At 38.5% G+C, this 27,034-nt stretch overlaps 1 protein-coding gene and 1 long non-coding RNA gene across 3 annotated transcripts in view; one reads left to right on the top strand and one right to left on the bottom strand.

The window, feature by feature from the left end:
• The window catches only part of LOC123951632, a 75,433-nt gene that overhangs the window by 42,107 nt on the left and 6,292 nt on the right, over window positions 1–27,034 (top strand). Inside the window, exons 3-4 of the long non-coding RNA XR_006820488.1 lie at window positions 6,224–6,425; window positions 13,956–14,052. This is a non-coding gene — a long non-coding RNA (uncharacterized LOC123951632). The remainder of the gene's footprint in view (window positions 1–6,223; window positions 6,426–13,955; window positions 14,053–27,034) is intronic.
• STEAP4 (STEAP4 metalloreductase) lies at window positions 150–25,435 on the bottom strand. Of its 2 annotated transcripts, none has more exons than XM_046020417.1 (5): window positions 25,367–25,435; window positions 7,572–8,029; window positions 6,200–6,727; window positions 4,743–4,907; window positions 150–3,119 (listed from the first exon to the last, which is right to left on the bottom strand). In XM_046020417.1, exons 2-5 carry the CDS (start codon window positions 8,025–8,027, stop codon window positions 2,835–2,837), a joined length of 1,434 nt encoding a protein of 477 aa, XP_045876373.1. In that variant the 5' UTR covers window positions 8,028–8,029; window positions 25,367–25,435; the 3' UTR covers window positions 150–2,834. The 2 variants fall into 2 exon arrangements, with proteins under 2 accessions (XP_045876373.1, XP_045876374.1); XM_046020418.1 differs by having other exon boundaries at window positions 2,898–3,082.

Genomic DNA, 27,034 nt, shown 5'->3' with positions numbered 1-27,034 from the left:
TGTACTGCATCTCCTTTTCCTTATGCCTTAAGGGAGGTATTTTACTTCCAGATACTGGAACTACTGTGATTTAAAACCTTTTAATCTCTCTCTCTCCCTTTTTTTGCAATGCTGATGAGTCAAAACTGGAATTAAACAAAAGTGGAACATATTTTTAAAATAATATTTAATGAGTACAAATTGACAGAAGCAGTCATCATTTACCATGGAGAGAACATACAAAAATATAAGTTCTGTGAGCTTAAAAATTTTCCTAGAATACGTGCAGTTTAGTCTAAGTTTTTGTTTTTTTTTTTAAATAGAGTACAGGTTGGACCTGTTAAAAGGAAGTTCACTACTCCCATCTGTTCCAAACTCATTCTTTCCAACCCTAGGTAAATGGGAGGAGTCTGCTGTGTTAGGAGATTAAGTTGGTTTGATGGTTTGGCGAGGAAGGAGCTTGAGAGGGACAAGGGGAGGAAATTGGCTTCTCTGGTCTGTTGGTGGGGCTTGGAGCCCCTGTGGTTGAGGCTGAGGTCAGGGTTGCCAAGGCCTTGTTACACTAAAACCACTGGAAGCGTTCCTCAACTTCCATTGAAGAATGTTTGATGGCTTTTATAAACTACCCAGGCAGAACATTTTTACTAGGGTTATAAAAGTAGAGTTTTACTCTAGATAGGATTTTTTTTTTTTTAACCTAAGTGTGGCATTTTCTATTTTAATGATGAACTATGGCCCAGTAAAAACTCATCACCAAAGAGCATGGTTAACCCCAGAGGCTTTCTTTACTTCCACCTGGGTAGTATTTAATTTTGAAGCAACCATTCTCTAGACAACAAGCAGGCTCCAACCCTGGAAGACTTGGCCATTTTGCACAAAATGTAACAGATGAGTAGTAACATTTTCCCTGTCTTTCCCACTCATGCTCTAGGGTCAGCACCATACAACTCAGGTCTGCTCACGGTTTTCCAGGTTTTTTGTAAGCTTGCGTAGGTGGATCAAAGATAAATTAATGGAGGATGTGTTCTGTGTTCCTTCTCAGTGAACACAAACTGATATAAAACCCAAAATCTGTAAAAGGTATGATGAAACCAACACCCTCATCCAATGGCAATGAAATCAACAAAGTCAATTTGGCAATATATATCAATTTGGCAATATATATCAAGTGTGATTAAGAGTTTCTTAATTTTGTAATCCCAATTCTTGGCAAGTATTCTAAGGAAATAATTTAAAATATGGAAAATTAATAAGTGCTAAGATATTCTCTGAAATGTTATTTGTTTTAGTAAAAAAAAGACAGATATAACCTACATGCTTAATTAGTGCAGTGGTTAAATAAATGCCCATTTGATGTAATATATTGCAGCCACTAATAATATATGCATACCATGTAAGAGAACGAAACCACTGATATATTAAGTGAAAAAGGAAGGATGTAAAATTGAATACATAGTGTAGATGAAACTATTATCAAAAAGTTTTGTGGAGAAATAGCCTGGGTGGTGGGTGATGTTTTCATGTATTTTAATCATTGCGCATCACGTAGCATATATGATAATAAAAATTGAAAAAGAAAAAAGAAAAATAGATGGCCTTTATAGAGCAGACAGAAAAATGTCAATCCCAAAGGCTTTTGGTTATTTTGGTTTGTGGGAAGAGGGTGCTTGAGGCTCTTCCAGCTCCATGCCTGAGCCAGGAAGGCTGATCCTGCTGAAGGTCATCTTGGAAATGGCACAGTCAGCACAGGAAAAACAGAGAAAACCACCCTGCATTCCAGCAAAGATTGGAGAAAGAACCAAGTCTCATATTTCAGTTACTGTTCACACCTTTCTACTCTAAGATTTTACATAATTCTCTCATCTGTGCCTGGGTCAAACTTACTCTTTCATTATTCACTTAATTTCACTGCTTAAAATTATAATAAGCCCTGAAAAATTACAGCAGCTACTTTTTTATGCTAGAAATCCATTTCATAGATGATTAGTACTGAACAATATATTTGGAATATGTTATTCAAAAAGCATACCACAATACCAAAATCATACAAAACCCGGTAGAGTGCAACTTTATAAAGTTTATTTAGCTTGCTATCTAAAATTCTGGCTTATTTCAACTTTCTGTGCAAGAACTTTTATCAACCTTTCCTTGCTTATTGTACATTGAAAAAAAAATGGATATCTCTCCATTTGGACTCAATCTTCCCTACATCTGTTCCTCGTAAAGGAAGAATCTTATAACAGCGGTAATAGATTTGCATGTATTCAGCTCATGGTTACTTTCCATCAATGGTGATATTTTTGTTATGTTATGCAATAGTTCTCCACAGCACACATCCAGGTTGGCAAAAGCAAAATCAAAGAGCACTTTTCACTATAGAATTCACTATGGCAATACTTAGGATCACCTTCACTTAGAAAGAACAGTAAGAAAAATTCTCATTCCTTTTACTTCATTTGACCCTTTTTTTTCAGACATACCTCAGAAAGCCTTTATCAGTGGCCACCATCTTACTGTTTTCCTTTTCATTGCACTCAGCCCTTGAACCAGAGAAGGAAGTTGCATATATTTCGCCTGGATTTTGCAAGACATTAGGTCATGCATGTTAAAAAAAACACTTTAGTGTGAAACCACAAAGCTCACTGTGACCTCAGCTCACTGCCTCTGGGAAGAAGAGAGGCAGGGACCTACATAGATTCATCACTAACCTCGAGATTAAATGGTGTTCTAGCCCTGTCTGTCATTTCTCAAAGTCAGGCAACAGTTCCTTCTCTGTTAACAAACTTCAAACCATGGTGGGAGAAAAATGCTTTCTTAACTGTGCCCATTACACAGTCTTCTCTAAATATACAATACTAGAGTTGAGAGTCCAGGCAAATTGAACTTTGCTTTAAATATTGTCCATTTGATGTTGGTTTTGAGGTCCTCTCCCAGCCCTGGCGGATTCGTGTGAGGGTCTTGTCTATACATGGCAGGATGAGGATGAACTTGATCACCAGCACGGTGCAGGGAATGATGAGTGCTATCACGTAGGCTGAAGGAAGATACCATCTAAAACTCGAAGGACTGAGGAATTTCTTCCCACCGTACACCATAGTGTGGGCTGTGCACAAGATCAGGGTCAGATAACCCAATTTGGACTATATAATCAAGAAAAAAAATACATATACATCAACACTGTACTTATATTTTAAAGTGAAACACTCTAAGCCAATGAAGGATATTCATTACCAACCACAAATATTTGACATCTGAATATTTAGAACACTCTGCTAAGTACTGGAGAAAGCATTAACCCTCCTTTGGAATGATAAATATTGCATTAAAAAAAAGAAGATTGTGCTTACTAATGATATGGTGGTTTCATCCTTCAAAAAATTTTTAGAAGGATGTATAGTTGGCATACAGCATTGTCTTAGTTTCAGGTATACAACATCTTGATTTGGCAATTCTATACATTTTGTACTGCTCACCATGATAAGTGTAGGCACAAGCTGTCACCACACAATGTTATTACAATTCTATTGACTGTATTTCCTGTGCTGTACTTTAATTCCCAGGATGGGCAATATAGGTGAAGGGGATTAAGTTGGTTTCATCTTAACCTGGCTGGGGATGGGAAAGTTTGCTAAGTGTAAACTCTTCTCAGAATAAATAATATACCTTGATTTCTTCCCCAATGGTAAAACTCTTCCCTTGATCAACTTTTCTGGAGGCCAGAGATGAATAAGTTACAGTATGTCCTCAAGAAGTACCACATTAGTTTATGTTACTGACTAAAAGCAGATGCTAGCTAATTTCTATTGCAATAAAGAACAATTAGCAAATTCACTTTTGTTTGCTTGTTTTGGCCTAAATTCTAAAGCTCAATGTTTATTTCTATCAATGCCTTGACTAAAGGTGTTAACATGAGAAAATGTTGACTGCATTTGTTCTCTGGGAGAAACTGCAAGACTTTTGAAATTCAAATAGTTTTATAAAATTCAAATCTAATTTCAGTTATTAATGGTCTTTTCTATTATTATCCTGGTTCACAACAAGCATGCATCAGAATAATCTGGAAGGCTTGTTAAAACACAGTGTTGGGCCATACCTCCAGTGTTTCTGATTCATTAGGTCTGGGTGGAGCCTGGGGACTTGTGTCTCTAATAAGATCCCAGCTGATGGTGAGGTTCTAGGCACCACACTTTGAGTATTACTGGTCTATAAGAATGATAACTAACTGCCTTTAGTGAGGTATCTGGTGGTTGATACGTGAGAAACAACAATTTTCCCCCTTACAGACCAACATTGGGTCTGGTATGATTACAGTCTAACATAGCTTGCTTTGATGGTTTTAAACTTGAGTTTAATATATGCCCTTTTGTATCAATATGTATCAGTACAGATGTTAAGGTTGATTTTCAGAAGTAGAAATTTTGTCTTTGGGTTTCTCTTCACATTGCATCTAGCACATTCCTACATACAAAGTTTAATAGTGTTGGCATTTTTCACTCTCTACTCTGACCTGTGGCTCTGGGAGTAGGCAGTGATCTTGGCAAGTGATGCCCAGCTAGGAAACAAAACTATTATGTTATGTCTTTTGGTACCAGAGTTTAGCATTTTCTCACTTGAATTTGGTTCAATTGCTATTTTTGTGACATTGCTAGGGAAGTGAAGGAGCAAAATGAAAATTTATGCATAGTAAGAGAGAAAAATTAAAATATTTGTAAAGTCAGAATTATTTTGCAATATAAAGGAAATTAAATATTAGAAGTCCTTACCTGGACAAATCGGAATTCTCTCCAGTTGACCATGTTGCTAACTGATGGCAAGGAAGTGATTCCCAAGAGTACGAACAGGAAAAATCCAAGGATTCCCAAAGCTATGTATGAATCATTAAGCCAGGCAGTAGTGGTGCTAAATGGATCGTCTGTCTTGGCTATTGCCTAAGAAAAAAGCAATTTTTAAAAATTAAATTTTTTTACAAACTGCCCAAACTTTTAAGGGGACTGAAAAATACCTCTGCATGGTGTATTGGCTCCCGATGAATTGTATGTATTTCTTAATAATCACTTAAAAATAGCTGTGGAGAAAAATACACTTGGAAATGATATTTCTCGGTAGAAATAGTAATTGGTTCTGCTGGGACTTTATTATAATAGTTGACTCTAGGAGTTGTGTAGAAAGTTTTAATTGACCCTATAAATTCTAAAACAAAGTAAACATTTACTTAAACCTTCTTTACCATATGGTTTCTTGTTCCCCAAGCAAAACTTGTTGTTCTCAAATGATTGTATCAGGATTCTGTTTTTCTGCTTTATATGCTGATTATTCACACACACAAAGTTTGGGTTCTTTCATGTTTATTTTTTTCGTAATATAGCATCAAGTCTGTCACACCACAGACTGAGAAAAATCAGGCCCTTAACTTCCCGTGTATTTGTGAGGGAAATAATGTAGAGAAATCCACAGAAGTACCTCAATGAGTTATCGACTCATAAACTTTGAAAATGCAGTAAGATTGATCAAAACCAATTATTTCCAAACTAGAATGGATGGATAGCACTTCCTCTGGGACTGCTTTAAGACTCTCTGAGCTGATTCTCTCTGCATTTTTGACTATGCAGAAAATAGTATTTGACATTTGCTCAGAATTGTTTAGTTTTCTGGTTATTCAGGATGGCTCTCTGCAAGTCAAACATTAATGAAGTTATAAGCATCCTTTTGTGAATTTGTTTACCTTCCTGTGACACAGGTTTGAACAGCCCCCTTACTTAGAAGGTAGTTGGTGTTGACTTCCAAAAGCAAGCAGCATGCATAAAAATAGAAGCTTGAAAACATATTGGTTTACCTTTATTGACTGCACCCCCTCCCCAAGGAATTCAAGTTAGTGTTATTAGGTTTCCTGAGCCCCCAAACCTGTCAGTTTGCCTGTAGCCCTCCGAGTCCTGGGAATACACATCTGGATCCAAGTGAACCTGGGAATCTAACTTTCATTCTCAATAGTTGTATAATCTCTCAATTGCATTCATTAATAAAAACAAACCAAAAACCAAACCAAACCAAACTAACAACAACAACAAAAGAGAAAATAACCAAAACCTGACAGGAGCTCTAGTACTTTAAAAAATAAAGATGCTTAGGAGAGCAATTTTCTGTAATCGTGAAATGGAATATGATGTAGCAAGACTTCTCTTTGATTTAAGGAACTGGAGAATACAAATGAGTAAAGATTTACCTGGGTAATGGTTCTGTTTTTCAGTGTCCATCGTACATAATAACGAATAGGAATCACAAGTGTGTAGAGGACATGAAGGAAGGCAAATCCCAGTGCCACCAAGCCAAGCTGCTTTCTGCAAAGCATCCAGTGGTCAAGCCAGTCTGGGAATCGGCTGTATTTTGTCCCTCGGTACAGTTGCAGAATGGCAGCAATAACACCAGGGAGGTAAACCAAGGCAAGCAATGTAAGTGCTGCTATTGGAAAGATACGATTTGGAATGGAAATAGCCAAGCGAAATGTGCTGTCTTTCTTGCCATTAGCATAAGGGTAGAGTATGTCTCTTATAACGCAGTAGAAAAAGAAGAAGACACACAGAATAGCAGACAAATAGAAGGGGAACTTCCACATTGGAAAGAGTTGCAGGGGGTAGTTTTCAATTTCTTTGGCTGCCATAAGAGATCCTTGATCCAGTGGAGTAAGTCCAAGAGTACGAGCAACATCCATCACTCTTTGCTTGGCTTTGCTATCATTTCCGCAGACGAACACCTGGGTTAAGAATAATCAATTAATAAATAATTAAATACTACTTACTCTTTCTTTGGGCATTACTTTGAAAGTCTATGTAAGTACCATGCAGAACAAGAAAACAAGAACATGCTTTTCAGACAAGGGCGTGGAAGCAGTATGTTTTAAACCTGCACAAATGTGCTGGATGGTTAAGTACCAGGGTTCAAGTTGAGAGTGGTTCTAAGCATATCACACTGATACCATAGGACTTGGTTTTTCCACAGGGTGAATGGTTTTTCTTCTGTATTCATGGGTGCTACAACACTTACGGATTATGTTTAATCTCAGTGAATAAATGGAACCAGTTTCATACAGTGTAATAGGAATGGAGAGGTTATCCATCAACAGTCTGTTATTTTTAGTATGTACATGGAGCCTGACACCATTGGGTTCCATCAAACTAAACACTGAGAGTGCTGACAATGAGAAATAAATCACAACATTGACTACTTTACTTGGTTAAACCCAAAAAAATTATCCACAGCACATATTAGCAAATAGAAGTGTTTAGTTGGTGTTTTATTTTGGAATTCTGTTTTGGCATATTTGAGGTAAGTGCGCATTAAAACATTTGCCTTTTTTTTTTTTAAAGATTTTATATATTTATCTGAGAGAAAGACAGAGAGAGTGAGAGAGAGCATGAGTGGTGGGGAGAGGGAGAAGCAGGCTTTCTGCTAAGCAGGGAGCCCAATGGCGGGCTCAATCCCAGGATCCTGAGATCATGACCTGAGCCAAAGGCAGAGGCTTAACTGACTGAGCCACCCAGGCACCCCAAAACCTTCACCTTTTAAAGATTGAGTGTAAATTAATGATTTAATCTTACCTGTCGATTTGCATCCAGTGCTCCAGACTGGAGAGCCCAGGCTGAGATGGTATTAAATGCTTTTACTACATGGGCTCCTGGCAGCAACTGAGCGAGGTACTCTGCATTGGATTCCGGATACTGATCAATTTTGAGGTTGTTGCTGATGTCGACCAATATTTTTCCTTTGAGCACCTCAGTTAGTTCCTTGAGAAAATCATAATGCTCTCTGTGGACTGCTAAGATTATGATGTCTGATTTCTGGGCTGCTTCTAAGTAGCTCAGGACCTCTGCACCGTTGGGCAGCAAACTGGACTTCCGTGGGTTTCTACTTCCAAAAACAATAGAATAATCACACTGGAGCATTCTTAGTGCCAGTGATCTTCCAAAATCTCCAGTTCCAAAAATACATACAGTCTCTTGCTTTTCTGAAGAATTCATAGTGGAAGGAAATGCACCTATAGAAGTCTTTTCCATAACTGAAAGATAATAACAGAAATAGCCAACAATATAGGAATGCTCAACATGGAAAAATTATTGTCATAAATATTCTCATATGTGTCTGATTGAACAAAATCACTAGTCAAAAACTTCTTCTGTTGGATAAAAAGATGCAGTGAAAAACCAGGACCCTTATTGGTGGATGCTTTAAACTATGGATATGTGTTGCAATGATATCAACTTTGTCCAACACCTAACAGTTCCAAGTGTTCTCAGAGCAAACTCTAGCAAAGAATGCACTAGTAAGGAAACTGTAGAGCAATTTCTTTGTTTCATGATACAAAAAATCCTAAATAGAACATCAGCAAACAGAATCCAGCAGCTTGTTAAAAGAAAATGGACGTTGATCAAATGGGGATTATTCTAGGAATGTAAAGATGAGTTCTATAAACTCAGTATTAGAAAATCTATTAATATAACTTATCATATTAGAAGATTTAAGGAGAAAAATACAGTCATATTTGTGGATGCTAAATGGGCATATGTTAAAATTTGACATTTATTTTTGACTCAAAGTTTAAAAAAAAAAAAGGAGCGGACAGGTATTTCCTTAACATACAAGGTATCTCTCTCAACCTAAAATCTAGAATCTAACTTAAAAGAGAATTACCAAAAAAAAAAAAAAAAAGAATTCTAGAAACCTCCCAATAAAGTCATAAACCAGATGGGCCATAAGCCAGACAAATTATCTGCTTTGACCACTTTAGTTTATTGTTTGGAAATTCTAGCTAACACAACTAGACCACAGAAAAAAATTTGAGGTATAGAAATTCAAAAGGGGTTGTGGATGATGAAACTGTAGTCTTAGAGAACTTGAGAAAGTCAACTGAAGAAGTACCATACATAAAAAATCAATACAGTATCTTGTTTAGGAACCCAATTAATATCAATATTCTTCACATACTAAAAAAATTAGTTTGCAAATGGACCCTACTTAAAGCTGTAGCAGAATAGGGAAAATATTTAGGAATAAATGTAGCAAGATAACAAGACAGGTACAAGATCTATACGAAGAAAAATATAAAATTCCCTTAAGACCCAGAGAAGGTTTATGTAAATCCAAAGGTACAGCATGTTCTTGGATGGGCTGGTCAACTTTATGCTGCTCTCAGCTTTCCCTAATTTAATTTCTAAATTCTGAAAAACAAAGTAATGAATAGAGGGCTAGTTCTATTGAATATTTAAATACTATAAAGCTAAGGGGCACCTGGGTGACTAAGTGGGTTAAGCCTCTGCCTTCGGCTCAGGTCATGATCTCAGGGTCTTGGGATCCAGCACCACATCAGGCTCTCTGCTTGGCGGGGAGCCTGCTTCCCACTCTCCCTTTGCCTGCCTCTCTGCCTTCTTGTGATCTCTCTCTGTCAAGTAAATAAATAAACTCTTTAAAAAAAATAAATACTATAAAGCTAAAATGATGAAGTAATATGGCAGTGTCACAGGAATAGAAAATGTTCAGTGAAATAGTAAAAAGTACAGAAATTGACCTCTGCATATATGATAAAGATGTCATCTCAAGTCAGTGAGAAGAAGGTTATTCAGGAGCAAATATTGGGACAACTAAATAGCCAACTGGGAGAAAAAGTTGAATCTACATGTCATATTCTTCTTCAAAGTAAATTTAAAATATATTAAAGATTTAAATTATGTGTGTATGTATGTATGTATCTACCTATGTATCTCTCTCTCTTTTTTTTTAAGATTTTATTTATTTGATAAAGACACAGCAAGAAAGGGAATACAAGCAGAGGGAGAAGCAGTCTCCCCATCATGCAGGGAGCCTGATGTGGGGCTCAATCCCAGGACCCTGGGATCATGACCTGAGCTGAAGGCAGACCCTTAATGACTGGGCCACCCAGGTGCCCCTGTATCTATCTATTTTAAGTAGAACTATAATAAAACTAGAAGGAACTATGGAGAATTCTTTTGTAACTTTAGAGGGAAAAGGCCCTTTTCTATACCACAAATCCCTGAAATCGGTAAAGAATAAAGGGATAAATAAAAACACAAAATCTCTCTCTCAACCTGAAATCTATCTAAATTAAAAGTAAAAATTGTCATATATATTACATAAAACTGATTTCATAAAAATGAATAATACCTACAAGGCAGAAACCACTGTAAGCAAAGTCAGAAGATCATCAACAAAGAACAAAAAATATTTTTAACTCCTACAAATTAAAAAAAATCGCCCAATAGAAAATTGGGAAAAAGATATAAGTTGATTTTCATCCTAAGGTGATATAATATAGTAAAAAAAATCTTAATCTTACCCAAAATAAAAGAAATGCAAATTAAAACTAAACTGAAATATGGTTATAAAGCATGTGAGTTACCTTTTAAAAGATTTTGAAATTTAAATTAAAGACAAATGAAATAAAAATTCTCAAATTCCTATGGCCCAATGATATAGTTTAGGTTATTCTGAAGAACATTATTTTTTCTTTCAGTAATGAATTTTTCTCAAAAAAATTATTTATTTTAAATAACATTTATCTTTTAGTATAAATTTTCAGTTAACCTTTTCCTTTCTTTCTTTTCTTTTTTTGGTCTCTTTTGTTTAGTAATGTATCCCCAGTGCTAACAAGAGCACTGACTATGATGGACAGGGCACTCCTTGACAAAATTTGTTGAGTGATATTAGAAAGGTGGAATGAGGTGTTGGAAGGAGCTCTTTGCTCTGTATGCCAGGCACAGTGTAGGACACATAATGAAGAGAAAGGTGAGTGATTAAAGTGTAACCACTGGGAAGAATAAGGGAGAAGCAAAGAAGTCGGGGGGATGTTGTAAAGACATTGCTTCTATCATCCAAATGGCTTTAAAGAAACCTTCAGTGAATTTGCTGTGAAATTTAAACCAGATGTAGTCACTATTCAGTTCTTACATGGTGGATTTCATGCCAATTGTAGAGCACAGGAAGCTCACACCTTTTTAATGGGATTTCAGAAATTTGCCCTTTCCATTGTAGCCTTGGAAAATACCTATATTCTTACCTGAGCTTATCCAAAGGTGTACCTGTATCATAAGCAGACCATTTAGAGCTTTGTAGGTAGTGAGAAGTCATGGAAGAAATGGACAGGAAATATAAGACTACCCTGTACTTCCACTGAAACTCTTCGAATAATTGATTGAATCACCACAGCTGAGTCATTTGTAGAACTAGCTGGTGACTGACAGCCTGAACTGAGTCAGAGAAGGGCATGAGCAAGGTGGAGGAACGCATGAAGAGGACACCGGGCCTCTCCTATGGAAACATAGCTGGGTCTTTCGGAAATTCTTTGTAGCATCTGCCAATGCAAACTACTTTAACAATTTATAATATAAATCACTACATTTGTAATATAAGCTGCTAATCAGTTCATACCTACTTGTTAGAACTCAAATTCTCAAACTGGTGAATGATGGCTTGATTATTATGAATGTGTTCAAAGAATGTCAGTTGGCTGGCTATCCCCTCACTTTTTATCCAGAGTTTTCCCTCTCATATATTATTTTTCTCTCTCTTATATTCAGACGAACATTTGCAAGTATGGTACAGATTTGATAAAGTTACCAGTGTCCTTTAATGGGATGGATGCTATCTTTATTGACATATTCTCACTTGGATCACCTTAATTGTTGCAAACAGAGAGTGAGTCCAGACTCTACTTTGACAATTTGGCCACTACCTTAATTTATTCTGACCTGTCATAAACTTTTTTTTTTTTTTAACGGAGATGTTAACTAAACAGCACTGTTTTTTTTTGTTCCATCTCCTGTGGCACTATCAGTGTGGGTAAGTTGCTCAAACTCTTGATGTCTCAGTGTCATTTTTCAGATGAGAGATTGATAGCACCTACTTTGGAGACATTGTGAGGATTAAATGAATTAATGTATCTTTTTTTCTTTTGGCTGGGGGAGAGAGAGAGATCATGGGGTTGGGGGGTGAGGAGAGAATCCCAAGCAGGCACCCCTTCCAGCATGAAGCCCCATGAAGGGCTTGATCTCACACCCCTGAGATTACGACCTGAGCCCAAATCAGAGAGTCAGATGCTTAACCAACTGAGCCACCCAGGTGCCCCATGAATTACTGTATCTTAAAACATTTCTTGAAACATAGTAAGTACTTAGTAAATGGGCTGTCATTAATAGATTATTCAAATAATCTAGTGATTTTCTAATTTTTCAATCTATTAATTACCTAATTAATATAACCTTTATATAAATTTTATAAATTAAGGGTTAATTATGCTTCTATAACTGAATGTTGGAAATAAATAAAATTTATCTGAAATAGCATTCAATAATTTTTTAAAATAATTTTTTATTTTATTTATTTTAAAGATTTTATTTATTTGACAGATAGAGATCACAAGTAGGGAGAGAGGCAGGCAGAGAGAGAGAGAGAGGAGGAAGCAGGCTCCCTGCCAAGCAGAGAGCCCGATGCGGGGCTCGATCCCAGGACCCTGGGATCATGGCCTGAGCTGAAGGCAGAGGCTTTAACCCACTGAGCCACCCAGGCGCCCCTGCATTCAATAATTCTTAAGAAGTTTCTGCTTTCCCCACTTATTTCTTACAAATGAAACCCTATAAGAAAAGGCTTTAGAACATATGAGTTTATCAAAACACAGATGTATAAACAGCTCAAGTGTGAATTTCTCTTATTCGTAATTCTTACTCATTTTAATTTTTCCCTCTTAAAATGCAGCTTGGCAATCCAGTGTAACACACTTGGGCTGTTATACCAACCACGGAAATTATTTTCAATTTCTTAAACTTTCATAGACTTCACTGGGCAAATTGTAGGTACAAAAACAGTAAGGAGATATTAAAACATCACTGATTGACCTAGAAAGAAATAGAGTCATTCCATTGGGCAATTTGTCCTTATCAAGTTCGAAGTTCTAAGGTTGATAATTGTGTTGGCGACATCTTCAGTTCCTCTTCAAATCCTCCGCATTCTATTTCCAGTCATTGGGTAGTAATGGAGATCTGCTGAACTTCCATTGCCTAACAGAAGTCCACTTTGGGGACCCACATCTTGTATTCTGGACTCTTGGCCTGAGGCTTCTCTGATACCCGGACCTGCTTAGCATTCAGACATGTATGACCCGTGGGGCCACCACAGACCAATGGAGAATGGGACTCCAGGAATAAGCAGGTGCTTACACTTTCATCTTCTGGCACTCAGTTCTGACACATTTTATAAAGCTCCTCAGAAAACCCCAGTGGAATAGAGCACCACTCCTCTGTAGGGATGGCCGACTTAAAATTCTCTCCTGTGACCTTTCTTATGATTCTAGTTTATGCCCCATGCCTCTCACTCCTGCTCCTTGGAATCACTTCCCTGGTAAACCATTTACATTGCAAACCACTGTCACCAGCTCTGCGTGCAAATCAACCCAGGACAAGAACAACATTTTTGTTGTTGTTGTTATTATTATTGTGTGTGTGGAAAAAGAAAAATAATCAGACCTCAGTTCCCATAGCTGGGATGATGAAATAACATGTAAAAAATAAAAAAGTTGGTAATTCTTTGGAAGAATTTCATTCTGAAGTCTCGGAAAAAATTCTAATAATAGGAGTTCATAAAAATGAGATGTATGCATAATCTAAACCACAAGGGAGATCAAGTTGAGGGTTCGTCTTACAGTAAGTACTATGTAAATAAGGAAGTTACACCTATTTCAGACTATTTGTAATTCAAAATAGCTCCCATGTGTAAACATGGATTTATGGAAGTAGTGTAAGATTTCTTATGCAATGACTTAAAAAAAGTTTCCTAATCCTATTTTACTCTTAGATGTAGGAAGAAGGGATAAAGAAAATAAGAAAGATGGTACACAGGAAGCAGAGTTACTAAGGGAAAGGGGGTTCAGACAGTTAAAACATAGCAGGGCAATTTATTTTTCCTTCTGCTCTTTACAGACCTCCGTTCTGTAACAAGAGTACCTCTGGACTGGAAAATCTCCAGGACTGATTTTGCGTCTCCTAGAGAGGCTGGTGAAGATGGGGGCCAACATAGGTAAAGTGATTATACCTGGTGTTCATATAGATTAAGAGACTGATAACCAACAACACAGATGCAAAGATGGCAAAGATGACTTTGAAGTAGAGAAGCGTGTGTGTGTGTGTGTGTGTGCATGCATGTGTGTACACGGCATAGGGGGGAATCAGGCGTGGGTCATGTAGATCCCACCCCCCTTGGACTGCAGATCCCACCCCAGGCCTAGGGAACCTGAGGCGGCATTCTTCTGGGACGTTCCAACGAAGCATCCCATGAGGATGTTAGCACTTGTCTGGCTTTTGCGGTTTACTTCTGTCACTTCCCAGAAGTCAGAGATTAGAGAGTGTCCCAATTTAGGAGACTTCCAGCATATGAGAAACATGGAAATGTCCAAACAAGATAACAAAAATCGCATATTTTAAATGTTTATGCTTAATAAATCAATGCTGCTGACAAAAGACTCATTTTATTTGAAATAATTAGATTCACAGGAAGTCTTAGAGATAGTACCAGAGGTTCCTGCAAATCCTTCATTTGCTCTAATGGTTACATTGTCCGTAGCTAAAGAGCAATGTCAGAACTGGGAAACTGACACTGGTGTAACGTGTGCAGATCATTCTATGTCATTTTATCCCAAAGGTAGTTTCGTGGATCCACTGGGGGCAATCAGGATGCGGAACTATTCGGTGCCACTCCATATCTGCTCTCCTACCCCCTGGAAACTATCCATCTGTTGTCATTAATTTTAATTAATTTTGTCATTTGGGGAATGTTTTATAAATAAAATCACACAACATGTGATCTTTTCACAAAAATGGCTTTTTCTCACTTCACATAATGCCCTCGGGATCCCTCCAAATAGGTAAGCCTATCAGTTGTTTCCTTTTTCTTGTCAAATAGTGGTCCACTGTATGGGCTTCTTGCTTCTTTGTTATCTATATTCCCTGTTTGGTGAAAAGTCATCTTGTCCTGGCCATTTTCTAGTTGGATTTTTGTTTTTTCACTGTTGAATTTTTATATATTCTAGATATGAGGTCTTTGTCAGATACATGGTCTTCAAATACTTTCTCTAGCTATGTAGCTTGTATTTTCATCATCCTAACAGGGTTGCTGACAGAGCAGAAGTGTTTAATTTTGATTAAATTTAACATACTGCCTTTTTTTGTTTATGTATTGTGCTTTTCATTTCATATCTAGGAATTCCTCACCTAGGCTTTGGTCCTGAATATTTTTTCCTCAAAGCTTGATAGTTTTATATTTTACATTTAAATCCATTATCTATTTTGAGTTAATTTTTGTATAAATTCTGAGGTTTAAGCCAAGTTCATTTTTTTCCCTATGAATATCTAATTACTTCCCTATCAGTTGTTTAAAAGACCATCCTTCCTTCATTGAATTGCTTTTGTACCTTTTTCAAAAATCAGTTGCCATACACATGTGGCTCTGTTTCTGGGTTCTCTATTCTGTTCCATTGATCAGTGTGTCTACCCTCTGGCAATGCTATGCAGTTTTGATGACTTAAAATTAGGTAGACTAATTCTTCCCACTTTATTATTTTTTTAATTTCAGAAGTGTTTCAGAAATTCTAGTTCCTTTCCCTTTCCATAGAAGTTTTAGGATAAACTTGTCCATAGCTATAAAAAATTGTTTATTTTAAATGCTTATACTTAACAAGTCAATGATTTTTGGCATATTCCAAAAATACAATGCAACCTATTTGGTTTGTTTAGGAGATAATTGCAGTCTTTATTATGATATTAATTCATATCAAAGCATAGAAGCAGTGTACAGTGATCTGATAAATAGATACCAGTCTAAAGTTGTATAGTGGACTTCTTTTCATCCTAAGCAGTATATTTCTGTATATGCATAGCCCTCATTTGGAGAATACATCAAAATAAAATTTTAAAATCCCTTGTGTATCAGCAACAAAAGAGCAAATTGACCTTTCTCCTTTCTCTTTGCCCTTTCTCTGTTCATCATTCCTCTTAGTAAGAAGAACAGGAATCAACAACCCAACCATGCCTCTTCTGAATGGTGGACATTTTATTGTCTTTTTTTTTGAAAATGGGCCTTTTGTTTCCCCTAATGTGTTTGCAGAGTGAAGGGGAAAATATGTAAATAATTATGAATATAAGACCACTTGTAAAAATGGGAAGAGGAAAGAAAATCTCCCCCTTCCCTTTCAGGTGCAGATAGACCTGAAAGGAAAAATCAACCTCCATGAATCCTCTTATGTTTTTTATTCTGAGAAATTTATAGAAAATACAAATTAAGGCAAATTTCTTTTATATAAAGATTCAAACTTAGTTATACATAGTATTACATTATTTTTCAGATTACCCAATTTTACATTTTTCGACAAACTAAAAATGCAAAAAAAAATGTCTTTCTAAAACAGTTTGGAGATAATCATGTAAAGGACTACAAAGATAAAACTATCATCACAATGCACAATTTTGGGTAATAGAAATAGTGTGCTGGGAACCATAAAGACTCTGAGTAGGCAAAGAAGAAACTCTTTATAGAATTTGGTTTGGATGGGAATGCAGGGAGAGGGGTCATGATGGTGGTACAGACAGTGAGATGTCTCCCTGGCACTCTCTCCAGACTTTTGTTCAACCATCAAAGCAACTTTTTAGAATCACTAAGGTTTATAAGATGCAGATACCACCACCAAGGGTTATGCTAGAAACCAGTGCTTCTCAATCCTGGTGCATGTTAGAATCACATAGAGAACTTTTATAAAATGCAGATGAGCAAACTCTTGGACACTCTCAATCAACTGGTTTAGGGTAGAGCAGAGGCATTTTTTCCTCCAAAATAACTCCTCCAGATAATTCTACTGTTGAGCAAAAATTGTTAACCATTGCCCATTTTTTGGCTTTCAGTTAATGGCCTGCTACAGTGGTTCTCTTCCCAGGTCACACATTAAAATCAGCTAGGTAGATATTTAATGCTAGGACCTTGCCCCCTGAGATTCTGAATCAATTGGTCTGAGGTAGAGCCCAGACATCTGTATTCTAAAAATCAATCAACCAAAGAAAACAAACAAACAAGAACAACAAAGAACCCCAACCCAAACAAGCAATCAATTCTAAGGAGCACCCAGGACTGAGAACCACTGCAAATGAAAAAAGATAAGGCTATCTTTTTTGGAGAGGGATGGTAGGGAAGGAAAAGTCAGAGAGAAAGCAGGGTGTTGATGAGGTTGTAAGCAACTGCAGAACATTTCACCTGCTTTGTGCAAAAAACAACTTTTTCCACAAAATAGTCATTGGCTGAGTCTGAGAGGCAAGAATTCCTATTTTTATGAAAACCAGAGGGAAGAATGAGTGTGTAGTCCCCGCCGGAAAGAGAATCAAGGGAGTCAGACTCAGGGCTTGGTGTCAGACTGCAGGAAGGCTTTGCTCTGTAACTGTCTCAAGGAAACCCTGACAAGTTTTTCCCCATGAGCCACAAAATCTTTTGGGTCAAATCCCCCCACTGATGTCCTAGAGTACTCCTGAATACTAATTCTCACATAGGGCCACACACTCCCTCCTTTATCATTTGGATGAAATTACTATTAAAGATAGTCCCCACTTAAGAATTCACTTTGAATCCTGAAATGATTGTTCATCCAAGATGTTGGATTCTTCCACAAGTAGTGTCCCCACTGGACTCGTACACTTCCACTGGGGTCGTAGCACACAAATCCAGTGATCTGTCTTGGCTCCTTCCGGAGAGTTAGAGTATAAACAACGCTTTTCAACTCTATAAGATGTGACATGATTTTTCATTTTAATTTGAGACCTGTAAATAAGGATTTTTTTTTTTTTACTTCTTCCTTCTGTTTTATTATTACTTCTGAATTTCGACCTGAAAGCCCTACATGACTTGACAACATATCTGTAATGAGCTGAAGCCCATCCATCAGGTATTTCCTTTCATCTCAAGGCATAGGGGCAGGAGGGAGTTCTGCAACGGTGCCAGTCTTTGTGTGATTAAAACATTTGTTTTAATATATCCCAGGGACAAATGGAAAGCAAAAAATATTTTTAAAAATTTAAAAGCTTCCACTAACACATGAACTCATTCAATTTATTCGCTGAGCTATTTCTGTATTTAGTGAGATCAAGGTTCTTCAGGGAAAGCAAGCATATTCAAATTTAAGCCAATATCCTTTTTTGACAAGTATATATTATTGCAGCAAAACCAGAAGACTTTGGCCTAAAAAGACCTCTGATTGCCGTTTTTTGAAAAATGTAACATATCTACGATCAATGGATTTTTCTACTAATTGTTTGACATGTAGTTTTCAGTGTCTATATGTTATTTGAAAATACAATAGTGTATCTCATATTTTAGCCTCTATATTAGAAGTACCTCACTTAGTAATAGTCACAGACTAACATATCTAACATCTAATGCATTTAATCTAAATAACCAGCTGCAGGTTGGTTACTGAAAATCTGGTAAATTATTTCAGTTATTTTGTGAGAAAATGTTATTTATCTCACAGCAACCAAGTTTACTGATGATTTGTTTTTATGCTAGCCAGTAGACTAATACAAAAGGAAACAATAATCTTGACTTGTATGGTTTGATCAAGTCACAAGAGCATAACTAAATCTAACCTTCACATTTATGTTCTTATAGGTAAATATACTTCCTCAGGAATTGCTAGTAACTAGAACCAGCTATGGCCTGTGCCATAACTATAATGATTCTGTTAGTAACATTTCACTACCACCCAATGAATTACCAAGACAGCAAGGAGATGCAGAACTCTGTTGTCTATTTTAATTGTACTTTAAAAGAAAAATTATTTATTTTTAATTTAAGTTCTTCATCAAATTCTAGTTCATCCATAAATCTTATTAATACATGTTTCTGCATTTAGATCTCAGTGCATCTGTTGGGATAAATGAAGACTGTATTCTGATTCCCTGGCCAAGAATTTTATCATACGTTTATTATCCACTTAATAGGATAGTTAGTTCATTTGATTAAAGCCTGAGGCTCATGAAGACAAGGTCAGGAATTCAGTCTTGTCCGAGTTAATTTGCCTTGACCTCTATTTACCTTCTAAATGCTAAACACCTTCTTAGGAATCTGTAGTCACCAAAGATTCAGCATCAGGACAGAACCTGGACTGCCACAAACAGAAAAACATCTCTGTCTCACTGATTACGTGACATTTGGCTCGTACAGGCTACATGAGCATTTGCTTATTGGATACTTTGGTGATTGCAACAACCCACTTAGTATTCAGTGTCAGTTAGTGGGTTTTGCTTTTTCTAGGACTACTATGGCCAGAGACATTTAACGAGAGATTTGATGATTTCCATTTTTTTTTCGTATTGAAAATTTTATTGATTTATATGCAAGAGTAAGAGAGAGAGCATGCCAGAGAGACCACCAGAAGTGGGGAGGGGCAGAAAGAGAAGGAGACACAGACTCCCCACTGAGCAGGGAGCCCTACTTGGGGCTCCATCCCAGGACCTGGAAATGGTGACCTGAGCTGAAGGTGGAGTTAAGCAAATGAGCTACCCAGGTGCCCTTGATCATTTCAATTTTGAATGAACGTTGTTTCAGTAAATTTCCTATGAATAGTCATTTATCTTCATATTGAGGCCACTAAAAATTATCTGAATATAATTATCTGAATTGTCAAATTAGTTTTGGGGTAGAGGAGGTTTGCTTTGGATCTGATCCCACTCCGAAGTCCCCGGTGATGAAACTCGATTCTGCTTCACATTATCTATCTTCTTATTATTTATTAGAAATTTCCTGGGGCTGGGGCACCTGGGTGGCTCAGTTGGGTGAGTGACCAACTTTTGGTTTCCCCCCTGGGTCATGATCTCAGGGTCATGAGATTGAGCCTGCCCACTCCCCTGCCCCTGCCCCCCTCAGGCTGTGTGCTCAGCATTGAGTCTGCTTGAGATTCTCTCCCTCTCTCTCTGCTCCTCCCCCAGCTCTCGAGTGCAGGTATTTTCTCTCTCTCAAACACATAAATAAATCTGGGGGGAAAAAAAAGAAAGCAAAAAAAAAATCTCCTGGGAGTGATTTACACATTCTTGGGAATATAGTCTCCATCTTTGGGGTATCATTTTCTTTTATTTCTAAACTGGCTCTCAGAGGCAAGGACTCCTTACTGGCCATAGTGCCTCTGATGTTTGCCAAGACCCATCAGCTTGAGCTTCTGGGCAGGATCTGGCCTTGCATATTTTCCTTGGCTTACCCCAGGGGACAAAGTGCTCTTGAAACTCCTTCCCCCTTCCTAGTGTTATACTCTAATATACAAGCTTGAGAGCTGTGCTAGCTTAAAATATTTCTTTAATGAGATAGCACCTTTTTAAAATTCCTTGGTTTTCAATCTCAGTTCTTTTCAATGGTATGGTTGGAGACTGGCTTGCCAGGTGAGGTCTTGAAATCAGCCATGGTGGGAGTTTCCACACCACGGGAATCAGCAAATGCTACAAATCAGGACTTGTCTTTTTTCTTTAGAGAGCCCTTTACCAGCACTTCGCTGGCTTTTTCCCTCCCTCTTATCCCCTCTCCCCAAGAATGGCATGTGACCAGGGAAATGGGAAAATAATTTGGCTGATAGGATGATACACTTTTCCAGTCCTGTCTGCAACTTAGCCCTAAATCTCTTTCCTTAAGGGCCTCCCTTCTCAGAAAGCTCCTAGGCTTTAATGAAAACAGGGTCCATGTTGGCTCCCTCTTACCCCAGCAAAGGGCCCACACCCTCTCCGCCCCACACATGGAATGAACACAATGCTGGCTATGAATCTGATCCTTCTAGACTCCTGCTTCCCTCAGGGAGACGAAACAGGAACATCTTTGTGAACCTCCATCCACAAACACACGCATTCCTATTTTCTAGGTATGCCTCAAGAATGCACAATTGGGGATCACAGTTTGGGAAAACTAGAGGCAACTGGCACCTTTCCTCATTAACTGAATTGAACCATTTGCCAACCTGTGAACTGCTTTCACCTCAACATCCTTTCCTTTACTATGAAGAAATAACTGGGAGAATAATCCTTTTTTTTTTTTTTTTTTTTTTTTTGGTATAAGAATGACTTGGTATAACAATTATTTTGAACTGTTCACTAGGCTTTGTATCTTATGCCATGCTTTCAGGTATTAAAGAAGGGTTAACACGTTTTACTTAAGTTAAACTAATTAAAACCGTTAATAATTCAATTTTCCAATTTTCATGACCTCAGTTAAATGCTGTAATCTGTAATCATATTATATCACTCCTTAAAATGAATTAGACTCTAAAGTATTATAGTTACAATATTTTTAATGAAACTTACCCAGTATAGCAACATAATAAGGTTACTAAAATTAAGGTTAATGAGAAGAAACACTAAGGTTCCTGCAATTTCTTCTTTCTTTTAAAAAATAATAATTCCCACTCTTTGTTTTATATGTACTGTACAGTACACAGCAAGCTCATGCTTCTCCTCAAATGGCAAACAGTTGAACTCTAGACACTTTGACCTTAGGTAGTACAGCACAAGGGCTCATAACCTGCTATGTCCAAGAGGGTTCATGTATTCCAAACTTCAGAATCAGTTTGATCAATATCTTGGTGGGGTTCTATGTTTTCAGTAAACTTTGTGAACGGACTGTCTGTGCCAGGCGCCATGCCGGGCTCCAGTCTTGGGGAGGATGTAGACCCAGAATCAAACTGCTATATTGCGACGTGTAAGGACCCAAGCACAGGAAGGTGCGCAGTGGACCCCATGTTAAAGAATGGGAACTAATTTGCCTGGGAAACAGCACAAGAAGGTATACTCAAGTCTGTGCAAAATGGCTTCAGCCACTGTTTACCTTGGGTTCACAGCTGTTTCCACACTCTGTAAAAAAGAGCAGGTCGAGGTGAAACACGCAGAATCAGCATGGACTGTTAACTGCCCCCTTGGATTCCCAGCATTAGTGCCAACATCCCTGGAGACCTGACTGGAACCCCCTGCTATTTTTCTCCCTGCAGTATTTGGCGCTCAGGCAAAAGAGACTACCTAGTTTGTGTTCTAATAACCTATGAAATGTGATATGCAGTGATATTGATACCTCTTAGTTTCTTTCTTTTTTTTAAATTATAATTCCTAACTTTTCAAAATTACCCTTTGCCACATTTTTTTTTTCCTTTTAAGTTGAAAAGTGGACTTTACTTCAGCCTGGCATTAGGATGGTTCATACAATCTACACTTAAAAGAAACATATTTCTCTCAAAATAAGTTTGTAGAAATATGTGATTGTCAAAGTACAATGTGGTAAGAATCTCACACATGGTGTAATAAACTCTTCTGGGAGTTTATTGTGGAGAAGCATTTGGATCAGGTTGTCAATGTCCTGCCTGTCTACTTCTGGTAGAGTAGTGCATTTTTTTTGTAGTGATATATTTCTGAAAGATGATCTTCAAACAGTACACCCAATCTTTGTTCTCTTTTCCTTAATAATTTTGAAAGAACAAATTGTTTATGTCTATAGGCCAAGTATGTTTTCTTATCATGCATTTTTTTTTTTTAAGATTTTATTTATTTGAGAGAGAGAGTGAGAGAGAGCATGAGAGAGAAGGTCAGAGGGAGAAGCAGACTCCCCCTGGAACTGGGAGCCCGATGTGGGCTCCATTCCTGGACTCTGGGATCATGACCTGAGCCAAAGGCAGTTCCTTAACCAACTAAGCTACCCAGCACCCCATCATGCATTGTTTTAAGCGTTAATTATCCTTACTTGGCTTTATTCCTTCCAGAAGTGATTTCTTGTCAACAAAAGAAAAAGTGCTAATTCCAATCACTTCGGAAATGTCCTAAAAGTCATTCAAAATATCTTGAGTAGGTTTAACACATCATGCAGAACTGTTCAGAAAGTCTTAGTCATTAACTAATGACTCATATTCTTTGGATTTACAAAGAACAGAGTCAAAGAGGTGACTTCACAGTCTTGTCTTTGTAAAGTCTAATTTCTCTCATTTCTTGAGGAACTGTAACTTCAAAAAAACCCTCCCACCCAGACAAGTACATAATTCATAGCCTGTGTGGAGTCTCACAGTAAGAATTACAGGTAGACATGGGCGCAGGCACATAGTAAATGGCCTCCTTCTTGGAGGAAACCCAGAGGAAACAAGGTACAAGATACCCTAGCAAGTCTTCAAGTTTGAAAGGTGATTACATACATAAATTTGACAGTGGCTTAAGTCTTCTTAAGATTTTAGTCTTCCTATTTCTTAAGATTTTAAAACGAAATGATTTTTAAATAGCAGTTGACAAAAGATCCAAATAACTTACAAAGAGAACCAGATGGTGAGGATCATGAAACATTGGATTGTGTTTCTGTGGGAGACTGCAGAATCAGCTACTTGGGAGATTTTAAAAGGAGAATTTATGTCCTTTTAATAATGGCATTAACAATGGTAGAGTGACTAAGGGTGGTCCTTCAGGAGACAGGGAAGAGCAAAGTGACTGCCCAGCATTGCTTTAGTTTTAAAATTCTCTGACATATGGATCTATTTTTCTTAAAACTGCGCAGAACAAGGCTCAAGGCCCAGGGTTTTCAATTTATTAACAGGCTTATAAAAATGTATTTTGCTACTTCTAACACCAGTTAGCAAGCTTAAGCCAGGCACAAGTCAGGAAATTATTCTCAAGTTAGGGGTTAGGTCTTATACACATTAGTTTCTGAACCTGAAGTTTCTATATGAACTTCAGCAGGACCATAAATGTTGCCGATGGAGAAAGTGCTATGACCCAATTTCTCTGTACACATGTACCATTTACTTTACAACCTCGAAGCCTGATAAATAGGGGAAAGCTTCATCCCGTTTTCTGGGTTGGCAATGTTTGCCATGCAGGTAGGATACACGCAGGTGGAATTTCATTCTGTGCTAAATCACAGCATTCTGAAAAACTCGGGGCCTTGCAAAAGGCCATATCTCAAAGAAGTTACTGCTTCAAATAAATGTGCCATTTTATAAAATTACACCTACTGTATCAGAAAAAAATGTTCTTTCATGTGAGTGACATTTATATGACTGCCATTTGTAGGGAATAGGACATTCTCACATAGCATGGCTGAAGAATGGTTTTCAAAGCTGAGAGTAGGGGCGCCTAGGTGGCCCAGTCATTAAGCATCTGCCTTTGGCTCAGGTCATGATCCCAGGGTCCTGGGATCCAGCCCCACATAGGGCTCATGGCTTGGCGCCTGCTTCTCCCTCTCCCACTCCCCCTGCTTGTGTTTCTTTCTCGCCTGTCTCTCTCTGCCAAATAAATAAATAAAACCCTAAAAAAAAAAAAAAGAAAAAGAAAAAGAAAAAGAAAGCTGAGCATATTCTCTGAATGATAAATGTGGCAGATGTCTAAGATACTTGTGTGCGAAGAGATGCTCCACAACTGGGTACTATCCCCGTAAAAATGAAACTTGCATTATTATGAAGAAAGCAATCACTTGGTTATACTTATTGCATTAACGAGATTTTCAGTATGTTTCAAACCAGCAAGAATCTTTGGTCATGGATTTTCACCTTATTAGATTTAGAGTGTGGGACTGCATGTATCATCTGGTCCAACAGCCTTTTGTTTTACGAAGGTGGAAACTGGGGCAGAAGTGGTGAACTGGTAGTTAGATTTAGTAATAGACTTCTTCAAGTTCCCTCCCCTACTCTCCATCCAATTCACCTTCATTACAGAGTCATCTTTAAAAAAAAAAAAAAAATCCTAAATTACCACTGGGAGGAAAAAAAACTACCTTCTAGCTGCCTCTGGACAAACAAGGGAAACCAGGCTTTATTTATTCTTCACAATAAATTACTTTCAAAAGATATTTCTCTGGAAAAGCAATCGATAATTTTCAGAAGGAGATTTTTAAGTCAAGATCAAGGACGGAAGTGTTACAGATCTCAGGACAAATTTCAGCTCTTGGTGAAGATCTGAGACTGCGGAGATTGCCAAAACCACATTCTTCCAGGCTCCCTTCTGGGAGAGCGCCACAAGATTGCTCTTGTCGAGAAGTAAGGCACAGAGAGGAATGCAAACCCTAAGCCTTCCACCTTCGGGTTTCTCTGCACCCTCGGGTAGAGATGAGCGATCAAACTCCAGGAAGCTAGATGCTTGCTGCATTGCTTAACTCATCGCGCGACACCCTTGGATGGCCTTTCCTGGAGAGGGGCGCAGGGGCGCAGGGGCGCGGCAGGGAGTTTGCCAGCACCTCCTTCCCGGTGCGAGCTGGCGAGGGAGTGAGGTCCTGGAAGCAGGGGCTCGAGTTGGGCTGAAGCAGAGAAGGGAGCGGGGCAGCGTGGCGAAAGGTACGAGGCAATAGCGGCGACGGGACCCACCTGCTGGGAAGTGCTTGGGAGGCGAGGCGGCCACGGTCGCGCGCAGCTGCAGCTCTGCTCAGAGCTGCGGGTGTCGCCTCTCGCAGCTATAAGAGGCCGGAGAGAGCGGAGGGAGGGCCCGCTAGATTTCGCAAGATAAGGGGTGAAGAAAGCGTTTCCAGGAAGAGTTCAAAGTGGGAATCCCGGGCAACTGGAAGAACTAGAATTTCCGGTGCTCTACCGTTGCTGTTGCTGCAGATGTTGCTGATGGTGTCAGCCTGCCAGAGTTTTCAAGGGTTTTCCCCAGAGTCCTTGGAAGCTGTGCATTCCAGGCAGATGGAAGCTGAGGCCGAGGCGGATCCCTCTCCCGAAGAAGCCAGACAGCTCTGAGTAACTGCGAAAACACTACCTGGTCTAGGCTTCGAGGCGGTTCTCCCGTTGCCATTTTGTCTCAATTCAGCCGTAAGAGGTGACATCTTTCCTCCTCTGCCTGGAAGCCTTGGGTTCTCTTGGGGCCCATAGCAGAGATGATCCTGGATTTGGAGGTTTTAATTTAGGTAGATTAAATGGTTCAAAAGAAACAAGCCAAATGAAAGAGAGGGATGATGGCGCACATACCTTATTGTTGATATATATCTATATAATATTGAATATACTTAACAGTATATATTGCATAATTTTATATATATGCAATTGGATTGATATGTCTTTTTTTGTAGGAGGAACTCAAAAGCTATAGCCCAGAGGGCTTTAAGATTTTTTAAAATAATATTTTATTTATTTATTTGACAGACAGAGATCACAAGTAGGCAGAGAGGCAGGCAGAGAGAGAGAGAGGAGAAAGCAGGCTCCCTGCCAGGCGGAGAGCCCGATGCGGGGCTCAATCCCAGGACCCCGGGATCATGACCCGAGCTGAAAGCAGAGGCTTTAACCCACTGAGCCACCCAGGTGCCCCTGGAGGGCTTTAAGATTTAATTCACCATGATAACCTGTGGGGCAAAGCACCCCTGCACTCTCAAACTCTGCATTTTAGAACCTAGAGTCCTCCTAATCTGGCTGTTGCCCAGCCATCTGGTCTTAAGTTCCGTGGCCTACTCGCTAATACCCAGATGTTCAGCCACATGGAGTCCTGTTCCCAGCACTTTTGAGCCAACCCTTCCTTTGCCTGAATTGCAGCTCTCCCCAGAGTATCTTGTGGTGTTAGCTCAGACCCCACATCTTCCAAGAAGTCTTCTCTGAACCTCTAGTTTCAATTAAACTTTCCTTTCTCCATACAGTGTAGTTGATAATTCCAATACAGCAGTTAGGATGGTTTGACTCTTAGGAGAGTTATTGTGTCCATATCTCCTCTCCTGAATGGCAAGCTCAGGGGCCGACACTGTATCTTTTCAGCCTGGGATTCTCCACCACACCTAGCACAGTGCCTTGCTTATAATAGGCACTCAGGATTTATTGCACTCATTAATAAACTTACTGTCAATTATATTTTGTAAAAGGTTCATCTGATAGTATTCTTTGGATGAGGAAGAACTTGAAGGGGTATTCATTGATGTTATAGTGTCAATTTTCCCAGCTTGAAGACTGAGAGGGTGAGAGAAAGAGTTGCAACTAGGAAAGAAGGAGGCCTCCTTCTTTCTTGGTGTGTCCCTAAGAGGCCTCATGGTTGATCAGCAGGGTTTTGGTTACTTG

Source organism: Meles meles, chromosome 10, assembly GCF_922984935.1.
Source record: "Meles meles chromosome 10, mMelMel3.1 paternal haplotype, whole genome shotgun sequence".
Lineage (NCBI taxonomy): Eukaryota > Metazoa > Chordata > Mammalia > Carnivora > Mustelidae > Meles > Meles meles.
The sequence above is the reverse complement of the archived record's forward strand: the minus strand, read 5'-3'. Positions and strand labels throughout refer to the sequence as shown.